This window comes from Hemiscyllium ocellatum, chromosome 9 (assembly GCF_020745735.1).
Source record: "Hemiscyllium ocellatum isolate sHemOce1 chromosome 9, sHemOce1.pat.X.cur, whole genome shotgun sequence".
In the NCBI taxonomy this organism is placed as follows: Eukaryota; Metazoa; Chordata; class Chondrichthyes; order Orectolobiformes; family Hemiscylliidae; genus Hemiscyllium; species Hemiscyllium ocellatum.
The window spans coordinates 109,692,670-109,710,651 of record NC_083409.1 but is presented as its reverse complement, the minus strand read 5'-3'; the positions used below and the strand labels follow the sequence as shown (position 1 = coordinate 109,710,651).

At 45.0% G+C, this 17,982-nt stretch overlaps 1 protein-coding gene across 2 annotated transcripts in view; it reads left to right on the top strand.

The window, feature by feature from the left end:
* ttll7 (tubulin tyrosine ligase-like family, member 7) overlaps positions 1-17,982 on the top strand; it is a 192,638-nt gene that overhangs the window by 158,076 nt on the left and 16,580 nt on the right. For both annotated transcript variants that reach the window (XM_060830002.1, XM_060830003.1), the window contains exon 17: positions 723-883. In XM_060830002.1, coding sequence (XP_060685985.1) covers positions 723-883 — 161 coding nt within the window. The remainder of the gene's footprint in view (positions 1-722; positions 884-17,982) is intronic.

The following is a 17,982-nucleotide window of genomic DNA, read 5'->3' as shown; positions in this document are numbered from 1 at the left end:
ACGAATAGAAGAAGGGCTAATGCCCGAAACGTCGAATCTCCTGTTCCTTGGATGCTGCCTGACCTGCTGCGATTTTCCAGCAACACATTTTCAGCTATGAAGTCAATAAATCAAATCAAATACAGTGGTGACCCCAGAATCCGAATGCCCTATTGCTCGAACAACTTGGAATCTGAACAATTATTCCGAGAAAAGTTTGCCCTAAACTCTGAACACATTTTCAGAATCCGAACACCACGTACCGTTCAGGTCGCACATTGTTCAGTTCATCCCGGAAATAGTTGTGAAAGTACCTCTCTTGTGTCCACCATTAGTCCATCATTATCACCCTTGTGTATTCACCATGGCAACCAAGAAGAGCAGTGAAGTAAATAAGTGCATTCACCATTCGCACTCCTCACTAAGGTAAATGAAGTTATTTTCATGTTAGTACAATTATTTCTTGCTTTTGTTATTATTACCTGATATTTAGGTCATTTGCTCATCTTATTTGACCTTAATCATGTGTACTTGCAGTTAAACGTGTTTTGAAAATTTTTATTTTGGGTCCAGATACAGATTAATTCACTCTCCATTGTTTCTTATGGGGAAAAGTTTCAGAATCCGAACTTTTCGCAATCCGAACAGCCTCCTGGAACGAATTAAAGTCGGATTCCGAGGCACCACTGCACCATGGACTCTTAGTCATTGTTGAGTGTTTGTGTTTGTGAATTGGCTTTCAGGTGCTGGACATTGTAAGGACCAACATTCGCTCCATCTTTCAGCAAGTATGGAAGGTGCACGATGTGGAAACTCTTCGGTTGTACCGCATCTTCAATCGAGTTTTTAATCGTCTGCTCTGGAGCCGTGGGCAAGGGCTGTGGAACTGTTTCTCCAACTCAGGGTAGGTTACACAGATTTTAAACAACGTTGGCAATTCATTCAGCATTTGGAGCACTGGAAGGGTCAAAGTTCAGCTTGCTAAAGTCCGGGGTGAATCAATGGGTGAATCATTGGAATTTGGACTGGAACAGGATAATGCCAGAGTTCAAACCCGTATGCAAGGGGCAAGCACACTGAGCATTCATTTTTCCTCTCCAGCACCTCATCCCTAAAAGAGAGGGTTTTTGTTTGGTTGTTCAGAATTGTATTAGATTGGGATTGGGGGGGACCACAGATGCTGGAGATCAGAGTCGAGAGTGTGGTGCTGGAAAAGCACAGCAGATCAGGCAGCATCCGACGAGCAGGACAGTCAATGTTTCAAGTATAACAATCAAGTACATTGCAATGCCGATTGTGTTTGGATCTTCTCTTTTCTTTCATGAGATGTGAGCATTGCTGGCCAGTGAGGAATTTGTTGCCCATCCCTAATTATCCTCAAGTGCAGTTGACTATTTCAATGAGTGTTTGAGAGTCAAACACATTGTTGTGGAGTCACTTGCAGATCAAACCAGATCTTGACAGCTGGGGATATTTGTTTATTCATAGTTATGGACTTTATTTTATAGAATTTATTGTCACGTGTACTTTTACAAGAAAAATATAATGAAGGGTGATATAAGTCACCTGACCATGGCACCTACAATAATGGCAGAAGACATAAATAAGTTCACAAGTAACAATGAAAGTAACTCTAAGACAAAAGTTCATCATCGTCTGGCTTCTCGATCAATAGGGGAATCAAAGATTTGGGGAAAAATGGAGGAAAGTGGTCATGAGGAATCCCCCATTATGAAAATCCTAGTGGTTACCATTGACCAGAAACTCCATGGGACTCACCATATAAATATAGTGGCTATAAGAGCAGGTTAGAGGTTATGAATACTGCAGTGAGTAACTCACCTCCTGACTCCCCAAAGTCTATCCACCATCCAGAAGGCACCAGTCTTTGAAGAGGTGACAAGTAGGTTAGACCAGGGAAACCCAGTGGATGTGGTCTATCTAGACTTCCAAAAGGCCTTTGATAAGGTGCCACACGGGAGGCTGCTGAGCAAGGTGAGGGCCCATGGTGTTCGAGGTGAGCTACTGGGATGGATTGAGGATTGGCTGTCTGACAGAAGGCAGAGAGTTGGGATAAAAGGTTTTTTTTTGGAATGGCAGCCGGTGACGAGCGGTGTCCCGCAGGGTTCAATGTTGGGGCCACAGCTGTTCGCATTATATATTAATGCTCTGGATGAAGGGACTGGGGGCATTCTAGCGAAGTTAGGTGGACAGGCAGGTAGTACTGAGGAAGTGGGGAGGCTGCAGAAGGATCTAGACAGTTTGGGAGAGTGGTCCAGGAAATGGCTGATGGAATTCAATGTGAACAAATGCGAGGTCTTGCACTTTGGCAAAAAAAAAGCATAGACTACTTTCTAAACGGTGAGAAAATTCGTAAAGCCAAAGTACAAAGGGATCTGGGAGTGCTAGTCAAGGATTCTCTAAAGGTAAACATGCAGGTTGAGTCCGTGATTAAGAAAGCGAATGCAATGTTGTCACTTATATCAAGAGGGTTGGAATATAAAAGCACCGTTGTGCTACTGAGACTTTATAAAGCTCTGGTTAGGCCCCATTTGGAGTACTGTGTCCAGTTTTGGTCCCCACACCTCAGGAAGGACATACTGGCACTGGAACGTGTCCAGCGGAGATTCACACGGGTGATCCCTAGAATGGTTGGTCTAACATATGAGGAACGGCTGAGGATCCTGGGATTGTATTCATTGGAGTTTAGAAGATTAAGGGGACACTGAATAGAGACGTACAAGATAATACATGGCTTGGAAAGGGTGGACACTAGGAAGTTTCCGTTAGGCGAAGAGACTAGGACCTGTGGACACAGCCTTAAAATTAGAGGGGGTAAATTCAGAACAGAAATGCGGAGACATTTCTTCAGCCAGAGAGTGGTGTGCCTGTGGAATTTATTGCCGCAGAGTGCAGTGGAGGCCGGGACACTAAATGTCTTCAAGGCCGAGATCGATAGATTCTTGTTGTCTCGAGGAATTAAGGGCTACAGGGAGAATGCGGGTAGGTGGAGTTGAAATGCTCATCAGCCATGATTGAATGGCGGAGTGGACTCGATGGGCCGAATGGCCTTACTTCCACTCCTATGTCTTATGGTCTTATGGTCTTATGGTCAGGAGTGTGATGGAATACTCCTCACTTGCCTGGGGATGGGTGCAGCTCCAACAACACCCAAAAAGCTTGACACCATCCAGGACAAAGCAGCCCCCTTGATTGGCACCTCATCCACAAACATCCATTCCCTCCACCACCGACGCTCAGTAGCAGCAGTGTGTACTATCTACAAGATGCACTGCAGACATTCACTAAAGGTCCTGTGACGTCACCGTCCAAATCCACAACCACTTCCACCTAGATTTAATCCAGACAGGATTGGATTATTGGGTAAAAGGCAGGTTGTGTGACACTGAGTGCATTGCTCAGAGAGCCGAAGCAGACATAATGGCCTCATTCTGCACTGAAACCTTTTTGTGATTATTTTAAAATCAAATTTTGGCCTGCAGGCCATTCTGCTATAATGCACGTTTCATTAATGAGAATTCGCTGTAACGCGACTGACGAATTGAGGACACTGTTTCTAAAACGTGAACTTTTAAAATGTGTGTTGGCTGTAACACGATTACATCGCCAACACTTTCAGGGCTGTTTCTGAAGTGCGATTTTTGTATAACATGGGGTTGCACAAGAACGCAACCATCGTGTTATAGAACTCCCTGTATTTAAAAAGCTTCAGTACTTGTTTGAAAATGGAGAGCTGAGCTCCGTTTGACCTGTGCCACAGACCTTTGAACCATTGCTCTGGCCCTGCTTAGTTTTGAACTGGGACGGACTGGGAACAAAGAGGAGACTACAATAGACCATGTCATAGTCAACCCCCAGCTCCAAAAAGACAGTCCTTGTTGCAAACACACTGCACCAAGCTCCTATGTCCTCACGTTTCACCCAAGATCACATTACACTGCAGGCTTTTAAACCTCAGAGATCATTGAAGTAAATCCATTAATTGAAGGCTTAAAAGCAGATATCCAAAACCTCAAATTAATTTCATCTGCCCTCTGATGTTTGAATGTGTGTGTGTGTGTGTGTGTGTGTGTGTGTGTGTGTGTGTGTGTGTGTGTGTGTGTGTGTGTGTGTGTGTGTACATATTTACCTAAAAATACATTTTCCCCACAGGAAGAGACAGTTCCAACTGAAGGATTCTAGAGTTGTACAGTGTGGCAACTGTACACAGCTCCTCTCGAGACATCTGTGATGAGTTACTTGCTTTTTCTTTCTTGTAAACAGATATGGATGTTAAGATGAGGGGCACTTTGGGGTAGTTTAAATTGTATATAAGTGGTCTGAAGCATTTCCTTTAAAGCAAAGCTAATTCCATCCTGCTGCCCAACAGCAAACCCAGAGTGCACAAAAAAATAAACACAGAGGAGCTTATGTGAGGACTTGGTTGGACTGATTAATGACTTTTTAGTTAGATCTAAAGGAAACGCTAAACATACATTAAATCATGTGGTGCAGAATGAAGGCTGTTCAGCCCTACATTCTTTGCAATAACTATCCAAGTCATTCTTCCCTCCACATCCCCGCAGAGTCTTCCATTTCAGGTCCGACAAGTATGTGACAAAAATCTCTGCAGATCTGGCAGCACCCGTGGAGAGAAAGCAGAGTTAACGTTTCGGATGCAGTGACCCTTCTCCAGATCCTACGAGCAGTTCTGAAGAAGGGTCACTGGACCCAAAACTTTAATTGTGCTTTCTCTTCACGGGATGCTGCCAGACTCGCTGAGCTTTTCTTGCAATTTCTGGTTTTGATTCTGATTTCCAGCAATTGCAGTTCTTTGGCTTTTCGGTTTGGTTCTCAGCAAAAATTTACATGTTTTAAAATTGCCCTTGAGCAAAAGCCTATTTTCAAGGCCTCTACTTGAAGGTGATTGGATAAATTGAAAATCTTTTCTTTGGGATCCTCTGCAGGGAAGGAAACTTTAAAGCAAACTAATCAAATTCTTCAAAGACTCTGAAACGAAGAATCAATGAAATTAATTGACAAATTTTAGTTTGAATATGAAAGTAAATGTTCACTTAAATATTTGGCAAAACAATGGTTATAAGGAAGGTCACATGACTCGAAATGTCACTCAGCCTGAGACATTAACTCGGACTTCTCTCCACGAATGCTGCCAGACCTAGATTTTTAGATTCCCTACAGCGTGGAAACAGGCCCTTCAGCCCAACAAACCCTCCGAAAGGTAACCCACCCAGGCCATTTCCCTCTGACCAATGCACCTAACACTATGGGCAATTTAGCATGGTCAATTCACCTGACCCACACATCTTTGGACTGTGGGAGGAAACCGGAGCACCCGGAGGAAACCCACACAGACACGGGGAGAACGTGCAAACTTCACACAGTCAGTCACCCAAGGCTGGAATCAAACCTGGGACCCTGGTGCTGTGAGGCAGCAGTGCTAACTGCTGAGCCACCATGCTGCCCATATTTTTTTCTAGAATGGTGCTTCTTACAATGAGGTCACTGTAAGGAGCCATAGAATCTGTACCATACAGGAACAGGGCATTCAGCCCATCAAGCCCTGCACTAACCCTTCAAAGGACCTCCCTCCTACCCCTGCATCTCCCATGGCTAATCCATCTAACATACACATCTTTGGGAGGAAACTCACACAGACACGGGGAGAATGTGCAAACTCCATACAGACAGTCACCTGAAGCTGGAATCGAACTCAGGGCCCTGATGCTGTGAAGTAGCAGTGCGAACCACTCGAGCCACCATGCTGAGCTTTTCCAGCAATTTCTATTTTGTGTTTGTGAAAACAAAGGTTGTGTCTTACACCAGCACAGCAGCACCCTCCAGCATTATCTGGTATTAGATAGACACAGAGCATAAAAACGTGCTGCTCGTTACTCACACAAGGTCAGTCAGGGGTCATGTCTGACAATCCCGTTCAACTCCGTTTCATCAGTAATCACCACCCGGGCAGCCTTTGAACCCTGTCTCCTTTGGGCCACAACAACCGTGATAGTGTGGCTTTCCCAAATTCAATGAACAAGATGACGGAAGGGGTCATTGTTGACTGTGCTCTCGGGTGGCACTTGCTCAGCAATAACCTGCTCACTGTCAATTCAACCAAGGCCACTGGGTGAAACCTAGACAAAAGAGCTGAATCCCAAAGGGTAGGGGAGAGTGACTGCCCTTGACATCAAGGCTGCATTCGACTGAGTGTGGCATCAGGGAGGTTCCAGAGTCAAAATGGGATGCTTTGATTTCTTAAGAATGTCATACAAGATATCGTGAGGTGTACCAATTTAAATGTGTGTCAGGGGTGTTGGGAGTGCAGTGAATAGTGAGGGGACCAGATGAGAGGGGCATTGAACGTGATTTCCCTTGATACCAAGGCAGCATGTAATAAAGTGTGGAACCAAGGAACCCAAACAAAGCTGATGTCAATGGGAATAAAGACGTAACTCTCTGATAGTTGGAGTTATACGATGGAAGATGATTCTGGTGATTGGAGGTCAATTATCTCATCTCCAAATCATCTCTGAAGGAGTTCCTCAGGATAGATATTTCTTAATCAATCTGTTCAGAGATGCTTGGACATAATTCTGGAGCAAATGGGACCGGATGCCAGGCCTCCTGGTCCAGAGGTACTGGCATTACCCACCACACCACAAGAACCTAAATTCCTCAGGGGAATGTCTCAGGCTTGACCACCTTCAGTTGCTTCATCAATGACCTTTCCTCTGTCATAAGGTCAGAGGTTTGCTGAAGGCTGCACAATGTTCAACACCATTCATACTGCCTCAGATACTGAAGCAGTTTTCTTTAAGAGATTTGGACCTTGTTGACTGGACCGGCATTTATTGTCCACCCCCCACTCTGAATTACCCAGATGGCCGTTGAGACTCAGCCCGTTGCTGTGGATTTGATGAAACGTGAAACAGGTAAGGATGACGATTTCCGTCCCGAAAAGACATTAGTGAACATTGCAGTAATGGTTACCTGGTTGCCATTAGACTAGCTTGTTATCCAGTTCTTTTGTTTTGATTGAATTCAGATTTCACCATCACCTTTGGTGAGATTCAAACCCATGTTCACAAAGCATTAGCCTGTGGTTCTTGATTACTCGCCCAGCAACTTATTGCTATGCCTCCCTTTCCTCTTTGTGTCCATCCAAATGCAGCAAGATCTGGACAATATTCAGGTTTGGGCTGGTAAGTGGCAAGTAACATTCACATCGCACAGTGAGGGGCATTGACCATCTCCAACAAGAGAGAATCTCATCATCTTCCCTTCATTTTGAATGGCATGATGATAATTAATCTCCCACTTTCATTATCCTGGGGTTACCATTAACCAGAAACTGAACCAGACTCACCCAGCCTCACTATCAAACCGGCAGACAAGGGAGGTGCGATGGTAGTTTGGCGCACCGATCATTACATTGCTGAGGCTAAACGCCAACTCGCAGACACCTCCTTCTACTGCCCCCTTGACCATGACCCCACCTCCCATCACTAAACCACCATCTCCCAGACCATCCATTACCTCATCACCTCAGGGGATCTCCCATCCACCGCTTCCAACTTCATAGTCCCACAACCCCGTACTGCCCGTTTCTACCTCCTGCCCAAAATCCACAAACCTGACTGCCCCGGCCGACCCATTGTCTCAGCCTACTCCTGCTCCACCGAACTCATTTCTGCATACCTCGACATGGTCCTGTCCCCCTTAGTCCAAGAACACCCCACCTACGTTCGGGACACCACCCACGCCCTCCACCTCCTCAATGATTTTCGCTTCCCCAGTCCCCAATGCCTTATCTTCACCATGGACATCCAGTCCCTATATACCTCCATCCCCCGTCATGAAGGCCTCAAAGCCCTCCACTTCTTCCTTTCCCGCCGACCCAACCAGTACCCTTCCACTGACACCCTCCTTTGACTGACTGAACTGGTCCTCACTCTGAACAACTTCTCTTTCCAATCCTCCCACTTCCTCCAAACCAAAGGAGTTGCCATGGGCACCCGCATGGGCCCCAGCTATGCCTGCCCCTACGTCGCATATGCGGAACAGTCCATCTTCCGCAGCTACACTGGCACCATCCACCACCTTTTCCTCCCCTACATCGATGACTGTATCTGTGCTATTTCGTGCTCCCATGAGGAGGTTGAACAGTTCATCCACTTTACTAACACCTTCCACCCTGACCTCAAATTTACTTGGACCATCTCAGACTCCTCCCTCCCCTTCCTAGACCTTTCCATTTCTATCTCGGGCGACCGACTCAACACGGGCATTTACTATAAACCAACCGACTCCCACAGCTACCTAAACTACACCTCCTCCCACCCTGCCCCCTGTAAAAATGCCATCCCATATTCCCAATTCCTTCGTCTTTGCCGCATCTGCTCCCAGGAGGACCAATTCCACTACTGAACAACTCAAATGGCGTCCTTCTTCAAAGACCTCAATTTCCCCTCAGACGTGGTTGACGATGCTCTCCTCCACTTCCTGCTCCTCTGTCCATTCACAGTTTTCCGGGTCAAAATCCTGGAACTCCCTCCTTACAGCACTAAAGACATATCTCATGGACTACAGCAGTTCAAGAAGGCAGATCACTAGCACCTCTTTGAGGGATTAGGGATGGGCAATAAATGCTGGTTTAGATGGTGACACCCTCATTCCGTGAATTAAAATAAACATTGGTTCATCTTTTGGTCCCTTTTGGGGAGCACAGCTCCCCCTCCCTGCCCAGCCATTTAGTGTTTCTGGTCTGTTCCAATAGCTTCCCAGGTTTTAAACCTTTATAGCCAGCTCACATTGTCTTTTCAAATACTCCTTTCTCTTTTCCTGCAGAAAAGAGAAAATCCAACCAATGTTTGTGGGGAAATTTGTTTTTTCTCCTCACAAGGTTTAGTGTTTTACTCCTTTTGGCTCCATCTGCTTCCCCTTTGTGTCTGGCACAAGATTTATTAGGTTTATTTCCTAACTTCCTTCCTGTTGGTACTGCTTCTTGGTGAAGGGTCACCAGGTCACATGTGAATTAACTCCATAGAGGCCAGTATCATGTCACCATGTCCCGCTTTATTGACACAAGGAGAGTCCTGGACACTGCTGCCGCTCCCTCAGAACCAGCTCTCAGAGTGAACAGAACCTCTGACATGCCTGTTTCTGTCAGCCTGGGCTCCTTGATTGGACCAGATTCACGGCCCCAATCAGGGAACTCATATTCTATGAAGTCCACCTGACTGACCCCATTACAAACATGGGCCAGTATTTCATATTATTAATGAAAAAAGTACTGCCTATGACTTTACAATTAATGTAAACTCTTCCTAATCCTTTTCAAAAATTCTTATAAATTGTTCTACAGACATTTTAAAGAAATTCTCTGTTCTTCCTTAGGGTATTGTTTCCTGTGAAAGGTCACCAAACACTGTGACAAGTAAACACCAGCAGTCACATTGTTCATGCAGAAGGTAGTCTGGCAGAAATGAAGGACTTGCATTTTTATAGCACCTGTTTCAGAATATGTGAAAGTGCTTTATAGCTGATTTTAAGTTGAAGTCACTTTAGTCATTTAGGGAAATGCAGCAACCAAATTGCTGGAAGTAAGCTCCCACAAACCCAAATAAGGTTTAAAAAATGTACTGGGACATTCCAGAGAATCCTGACTGTGCCTCAACAAAATATTACCTTCAGATTATTCCATTCACCTGAGAGAATCATTCAGCAATCAGGCTCAATGTTTTATCTGATGATAATCTCAATAAGCTGAGGTATCAGGAAAATATTAATCTCTTTTGCCTGTTCATAAAATCCCTACAATATGGAAACAGACTATTTGGCCCATTGAGTCCACACTGACCCTCTGAGGACGATCCCACCTAGCCACACCACATCCCTGTAACCCTGCATTTTCTGTGGCTAAACTGACACATCCCTGGACACTATGGGCAACTTAGCATGGCCAATCCAACTAACCTGCACATCTTTGGATTGTGGGAGGAAACTGGAGTAAACCCATGCAGACACGGGGAGAATGTCCTCACAGATAGTCACCCAAGGCTGGGGTCGAACTCAGGTCCCTGTGCACTGTGAGGCAGCAGTGCTAACCACTGAGCCACCGTGTTGCCTATGTTGGGATGCCGACGGGATTGGGTGCATTGCTAGAATTACATCCCACCTGACTCTACTGTCTATCAAAAGGAGTAATTGCATCTTTACCCTCAACACAACTCTATTTCAAGCTAGCTCGTTTCAGCTTGAGCATCAAACGGAGATAACTCATCGCTGATCCAGGAACAGGGAGCAAACAGAATGCCTCGACCTCCCTTCAATACCATTCAGCCAGATAATGGCGACTATCATAGGCAGTTGTTGGGTAGGTCATAGGGAAAGTTGAAAACAGATCACCATGGTGCTTGTATTCAAAAATGAGAACCGGAGCATCTGCATAGTCTTCCTTTCCTCAGTCCCCCTGCAAAAGAAGGGAATTGCAATCAGGGTAGAGAAATACCCTTGTAAATAGCGGTCAGCTTGTAGAGGAGATGATGGCATTCCGGTAACGTCACTGAATTCCACATAGACAGCTGCCTGAGGCTGGAATCAAACCCAGGTCCCTGGCGTTGGGAGGCAGCCGTGTTAACCACCAAGCCACTGTTCTAACCTTATCTGTCAGAATTCTTTGCTCATAAAGATGGAACTTCTTGTGTTATGATAATTAGAGTATTAATTGTCCTTTGGTTGTAGAGAAATTAAACATTGCTAAAAAGAGGCACCACATTGAAGCTTTTCATTAAAAAAAGAGCTGGAAATCTCGAACCAACACAGAAGATACTGGAGATACTCAGCAGGTCTGGGAGCAGCTGTAGAGAGAGAAACAGAGTTAACATTTCGAGTCTGTTATGACCCTTCCTCAAATGTTCTGAAGAAGTCACACTCCATTGATGTGTTTGTGTGTAGTCTGGAGGACCAGGTTGGGTGAGTAATAACAGGAGTGGGATGATTGGAGGTAGGAAGATGTCAAGACAATAACTCCAGGGCTATGTTTGGTGAAGATGGTGTCATGGTAATATCACTGGGCAAGTAATCCAAAGAACAAGGCTAACATTTTGTGAGCATGAGTTGAAACGCCATAGTGGCATTTAGCTTCAGTTGATAAAATCTGGAGTTGAAACCTAGTCTTAGGAACGGTAATCCTGTTAGCTATCAACGATTATCATAAAAACTCACCTAAGGCTCTGGGAAGGAAATCTACCATGCTGACCTGGTCTGGCCTAAGGTTAACTCCAGATCCACAGCAATGAAATAGCCTACATTAATGTGCCCTCTGAGAATTCAGGAGGAGGCAAGGGCTGGCCTTGTTGAAAACTTGTTATAATATTGTCACCCTGTGGTTCAGAACACGGGTCAGAGATTAGGCTGGAACTTAGAGTCATAGAGCTGTACTGTACAGAAACAGACCCTTCGGTCCAACTCATCCATGCTGATCAGGTATCAAGTCTAATCAAAGTTAAAAATCACACAACACCAGGTTACAGTCCAACAGGTTTAATTGGAAGCACTAGCTTTTGGAGCGACGCTCCTTCATCAGGCTCCCCACACTAGGGAATCTAATCTAAAAACCGACATGCACATATATGTTTGTGGGGTGAGTTTGTACTTGCAGAGTTACATTTGCTCAAAAACTGCATGAATCAATGTAGGACTCTGTTAACTCATTTTTTTTTAGATTAGAATCAGTCAAAACATTATGGCACAGACCACAGAACACAGGGGGCTAACACCCCAACATATTATGTGGCTGACACCAATTGTTACAGTTAACCTGAGAATGTAACTTTTAAAAAAGGTTTTGCCATTTACATACAAAAGAAGTGAAACTATCATGGTCATTCTAACAGGTGAAAGACTCAACAAACAATCAAGGTAGTTTTCAATGTATAATTTCCGTTACATTACACTGTAAACTTTTGCTATGAATTCTGTCTTACAATTGTGTACTCCAGAATCACCTGATAAGGAGCAGCACTCCGAAAGCTCGTCCTTCCAATTAAACCTGTTGGACTATAACCTGGTGTTGTGTGATTTTAAGCTTTGTACAGCTCAGTCCAACACCAGCATCTCCAAATCAAGTCTAATCCAAGTCCCATCTGCTAGCATTTGGCTCATATCCCTCTAAACCCTTCCTCAGATCAATTCTAGGTCACACTTTGCAAAATCGCACATCAGAAATGAAGCCTCAAGTAAATATTCCTCAAGACATTAGTACGGGACCCTCCTACATAAGGAAGAGAATGCCATCCTGTATACCACTTCCCACATGGTGCCCATTTTACGCTGGGAAATTATGTGACCTTATTTGCCATTGTGCCTACTCTTACTGTGTTCCACTCATTTGTGGCAATTGACCTCAGCAGATCCTACTTCCAGGGCTGGGGGCGAATGCAGAAAGAGTAGGGCAACAGTCAGATTCACCATTCATCATGGTTATGTTTAGAACTGAAAGCCCTTGTTTTCATCTGTGCAGGATCCAAAATAGAATTTGCCATCTTACTATAAAACTCAACATACTCTCAAACAGATTGTGGCACCCTATAATATTTCACCGTCCTAATAGTAACCATATTGCCCTCAGTTTATTGAGTTGGACATCACCCAGGTCCACTGTTCATTCCTCCTCTGTTGTGTTGAACTTGGCTCTAAAGGACAGCTTAGCCTGGATGGTTCTATCCCTTTGAAGATATGAGGTTGATATCACACTGTGCGACATTAGTAACAACCACATTAATGTGTACTCACCTCCGTTCATCTACCATGTTAATGAGTCTTAATGTTTTCTTTTAAAACAGCAACATTTGATGCCAACCCATTAATGTGTTTGTTGCTATTAACACAGGGTCCAATTTCACCCCATACCAGCTGTGTCCCACCATAAAGCAGATTTTCAATCAGCTAACAGTGTTCATCACAATGCAATAATCCCGCGGGCACATTTCATACTTGATCGTTGTGTTCAGAAATATTAATCTCCTAAAGTCTGTCTGACCAATTTGTGCTCTGAGGGTGGGGATCTGCATCAGAAGCAGCCGATTTCACATCTCAGAATTCCAGGCAATACAACAAACTACTGGACAGTGGGAGAATCTGGTTCACTGATGTTCTTTAGGGAAGGAAACTGCCATCCTTACCTGGTCTGGCGTAATGATATCCTTTCTATATTAGGGTGACCAGAACTGCATGCAGTATTCTGAATGTGGCCTCACCAACATCTTGTACAGCTGCAACAAGACGTCCCAACTCCTATACCCTCGATGCTCCAACTAATGAAAGCAAGTGATAACAGTGATAAAGGAGAGACAGTGATGGAAAATAGGTGTAAATGTTAGCTGTGTAAAGGAGAAATGGGCCCACTCTGCTGACTACAAAGCTAACAAGGCACAATCAAGACCCAACCGGGGGAGGGTGGATGGATAGAAAGAAAATGAAGCACAGAGGTCATGCTCTGAAGTTGTGGAATTTAATATTCTCATTGGAGCTGATAGTGACTGGATCATTGGACTGGAGGATGATGTCGGGATGGAAGAGATTGTACCATCTGTTTGCTGATTAGTGAATCCTAATGCCCCTCACTGTTTTCCCCTAAGACTATAAGATATAGAAGTCGAGAGAGTGTGTTGCTGGATAAGCTCAACAGGTTAGGCAGCATCTGAGGAGCAGGAAAATCCAGTTTTGGACTGGAGCTCTTCATCAGGGATGTTCCCTGAACAGCTCCGGCCCAAAACATCGGTTTTCCTGCTCCTCCGATGCTTTTCCAGCAACACACTCTCAACTCTGATCTCCAGCATCTGCAGACCTCACTTTCTCCCGGTAAGATATAGGAGCAGAATGAGGCCATTGAGCCCTTGAGTCTGCTGTGCCATTCAGACATCGAACATAGAACAGGGTTCAAATACTCCCTTGACAGTTGGTGGGATTTAAATTCAATTACTATAATTTGTAATTAAACAAAACAAAGGTCGTCTTGGTAATGGCAACCATGAAATTAGGATCGATTATTGTAACAACCCATCTGGTTCACTAATGTCCCTGAGGGAAGGAAATCTGCCATCATTACCAGTTCTAGGAGAGCACAGCAAGCCAGGCAGCATCAGGAGGTGGAGAAGTCAACGTTTTGAGTGTAACCCTTCTTCAGAACACACTGGCAACGTTGACTTTTGCACCTCTTGATGCTGCCTGCCTTGCTGTGTTCTTCCAGCCTCCTGCCTGTCTACTTTGGATTCCAGCATCTGCAGTGCTTTTTTTGTCTCTAATCAGTAGCAGGTAAGGCCTAGATGTGTCTGCAGACTGCCAGCGATGTGGCTGATTCTTAACTGCCCTCTGAAATAAACCAGCTGAAAATGTGCTGCTGGAAAAGCGCAGCAGGTCAGGCAGCATCCAAGGAACAGGAAATTCGACGTTTCGGGCATAAGCCCTTCATTCCTGATGAAGGGCTAATGCCCGAAACGTCGAATTTCCTGTTCTTGGATGCTGCCTGACCTGCTGCGCTTTTCTAGCAACACATTTTCAGCTCTGATCTCCAGCATCTGCAGACCTCACTTTCTCCTCTGAAATAACCCAGCAAGGCAAGGGCAATTAGGCATGGGCAACAAATGCTGGCTTGGACATCAATGCCCCATGAAAGAGTAAAGAGGATGTAATTGTAGCTCATTTCCCTGAAGTGGGACCTTAGAATTTAAATTTCTAAATTCATTCATCCGCTGACAATTTATTGCGCCCCCCCCCTCCCCCTTGGTGATGCTGGTGGTGAATTCTCTTCTAAACCACTATATTCCGTGTAGTGTCAGCTGCTCAGGAGCAAGTTCCTGCATTCTTACCCAGCAACACTGAAGAAATGGCCCACCTTTTTGTTGTCCAATCCAGGCTGAGATCAAAATGCGTAACATTGGTCATCAGCACAGATGGAAATACTGTGGGGAATGCTGCAATATTTATTCCACTGTGAAATACAAACTGTATATTACTTTGCTGATTTTGATGATTACGAATCATACGACTGTAATCTTATCAGCAGGAATGTGAACTCGAACCACAGTAAGGGAACGGTTATAAGCGTGCAATTTCATTAGAACCCCTCTGTCTCCCGGGAATATTGCCACTAGCTCTGTAATGAAATAAGATGGTCTACTTATGAAGTGTGTGCTTTTAATTGGTTTGGGAGTGACATTGAGTTACATTACAGCACATGCTTTAATATAAAGAAAGGAGCTTAGAGAGAAAGGAAATGTCCATTTTTGCACAGTTGCGGAATTAGGATTAACTTTGTTTTAGTTCTTCTGTGCCTTTCCATTTGTCAGAATTACATTGTAAGCACCCAGTGCAATCGCGAGTGCAGAACTGGATTATCTGATCAGCTCTCAGCAGCTAAAAGCAATGTGTTATTTCCCAGAGGATCAACCTAGTAATACTTAGAAATGACTGTCCCAGGCTTACGGGGGAGGGGTGGTGGGGGTGGGGGAGGAGGGGGAGGCATCCCCATTTTTAAGTCATCAAGGCGAATTTTATCAGTGTCACATTCTTCGGTTTTACTGGATGTTCCTTCTGGATTCCCACTGTTGCCATTGCCTGTGCCTATACCACCTTCCCCCCGCTCCGCCCCATCCCCCCCCCCCAACCTCCTGTGGCAATGGGGTTTGTCTGCAGGACGGCTAATCTTAATGAACCTCAGGGCAAGTTGGAAGAACAGCACCTCATTTTCCACTTGCATCTTCTGGACTCAATATCGAGTTCAACAATTTTAGGGCCTGAGTCCTCCCATGCCCTTGCCCCAATCCCCACACGCCAGACCTTCTTATCACATGGCCTGCTTTTACACACAGCCCTAACAGTTGCTGGCCTCTAACGGTCCCCATTAAAAGCTACTCACCTTCCCAGCCAGATCGTTATCCACTCCCTTGTCTGGCCAATTATTTTCTCTCTTGGCTCTATTGTTTACTCCTTATCGCCTCCTCCTGTCCTATCTTCTGCATGTAAACCAACGTTTTCCTAGCTCCCATCAGTTCTGAGGAGGAGTGGTACTGGAAAAGCACAGCAGGTCAGGCAACATCCGAGGAGCAGGAAAATCAACGTTTCGGGCAAAAGCCCTTCATCAGGACCTGATGAAGGGCTTTTGCCTGAAACATCGATTCTCCTGCTCCTTAAATGCTGCCTGACCTGCTGTGGTCTTCCAGCACCACTCTAATCCAGACTCTGATTTCCAGCACCTGCAGTCCTCACTTTTGCCTAGTTCTGGGGAAGAGTCACTCGTGAGAAATAAGAAAGGGATGATCACCTTATTGGGATTGTATTATACACCCCCCAATAGTCAGAGGGAAATTGAGAAACAAACTTGTAAGGAAATCTCAGCTATCTGTAAGAATATGCTAGTTATGGAAGGGGATTTTAACTTTCCAAACATCGACTGGGACTGCCGTAGTGTTAAAGGTTTAGATGGAGAGGAATTTCTTAAGTGTGTTCAAGACAATTTCTGATTCAGTGTGTGGATGTACCTACTAGAGAAGGTGCTGTGCTCTTCCAGCACCCCTGATCCAGAATCTGGTTTCCAGCATCTGCAGTCATTGTTTTTACCTTGTTTTTAACCCTACTGCAAATCCTCTTGCAAGGATGCCTGCCTTGAAGAAGTTTTCCTCCTCTCTCTGCAAAAATCTCAGGGAGTCCCTCTCCCACGGCAACTCCCAGGTCATTTCCTCTCCCCTGAAGCTCTTCAATCATGTCATGAAACAAACTCGGTACCACAGCCACATTTGCTTCTCAGCACTGTCCCCATGCCTTGTCCGGACTTGTCCGACCTGCCTAGCTCCTTTTCCACCTACCCACTCCACCATCTCCTCCCTGACCTATCACCCTCATCTCCTCCTCCACTCACCCATTGTACTCTATGCTACTTTCTCCCCACCCCCACCTTCCTCTAGCTTATCTCTCCACGCTTCAGGCTCACTGCCTTTATTCCTGATGAAGGGCTTTTACCCGAAATGTCGATTTCGCTGCTCCTTGGATGCTGCCTGAACTGCTGTGCTCTTCCAGCACGACTAATCCAGAATGAAGGATGAGGAATGTTAACTATTTAGACTTTCAGACGCATAGGCAGAGGTAGTCCCATCAAATTCTAACCACCAGCCTCACTTTAATGACTGACCCTCTTTGAGCAGGCGATGAATGCCTGACCTCTTTCCCCAGAATCAATGGGAGCCCCGGAGCGAAACTGTAAGAGTAGATCAGGTAGGGGCAGTGTATGCCCAAAGAATGAGCCATCTCAAATCATAAAACCCATTGCAATTTAAATGTCCGGACACATGCAATTCAATGTGTGTGTGTATATATGTGTGTGAGTGAGTGAGTGAGAGAGAAAGAGAGAGAGAGAGAGAGAGAGAAAAAGAGAGAATGTGGAAGTGTGTGAGAGAGAGTGTATGTGAGAGTGTGTGTTTGAGAGAGACGGTGAAAGTGTGTGTGCATTTGCTCATGTATACATGAGAAAGTACAAGAGTGAGAGTGTGAGAGTGACAATGTGTATATGTGCGAGAATGAGAGTGTGTGTGTATGTGTGTGGGAGAGAGATGAACATTCTCCTCAAGATACGAATACATAAAAATTCATTAAGATGTGGCAAGTTCTGTTTGGATCCAGCACTTCACTGGACAATATCTGTATCTTTTCATGAACCTCAACCCATTTGGTGGACCCTCTCACAGACTGCACTCGAAGAATGCTCAGTTGCTAGACAGCAGGAGGTCTGTTGGAATACTCAATAATCTTTGACAAGTTAAACTGTTGAAGACTTCAAACCTGGTAACACCTGACTTATAAACTCTGCATACAGATGCAATTGCTGCAATTATCCAGGGCCTTGGTGAATGGACACCTGGAATATTGTGTCTTATCTTGGTCCTTCTTGTCTGAGGATGGATGGTCTGGCTATGGAGGAAAACT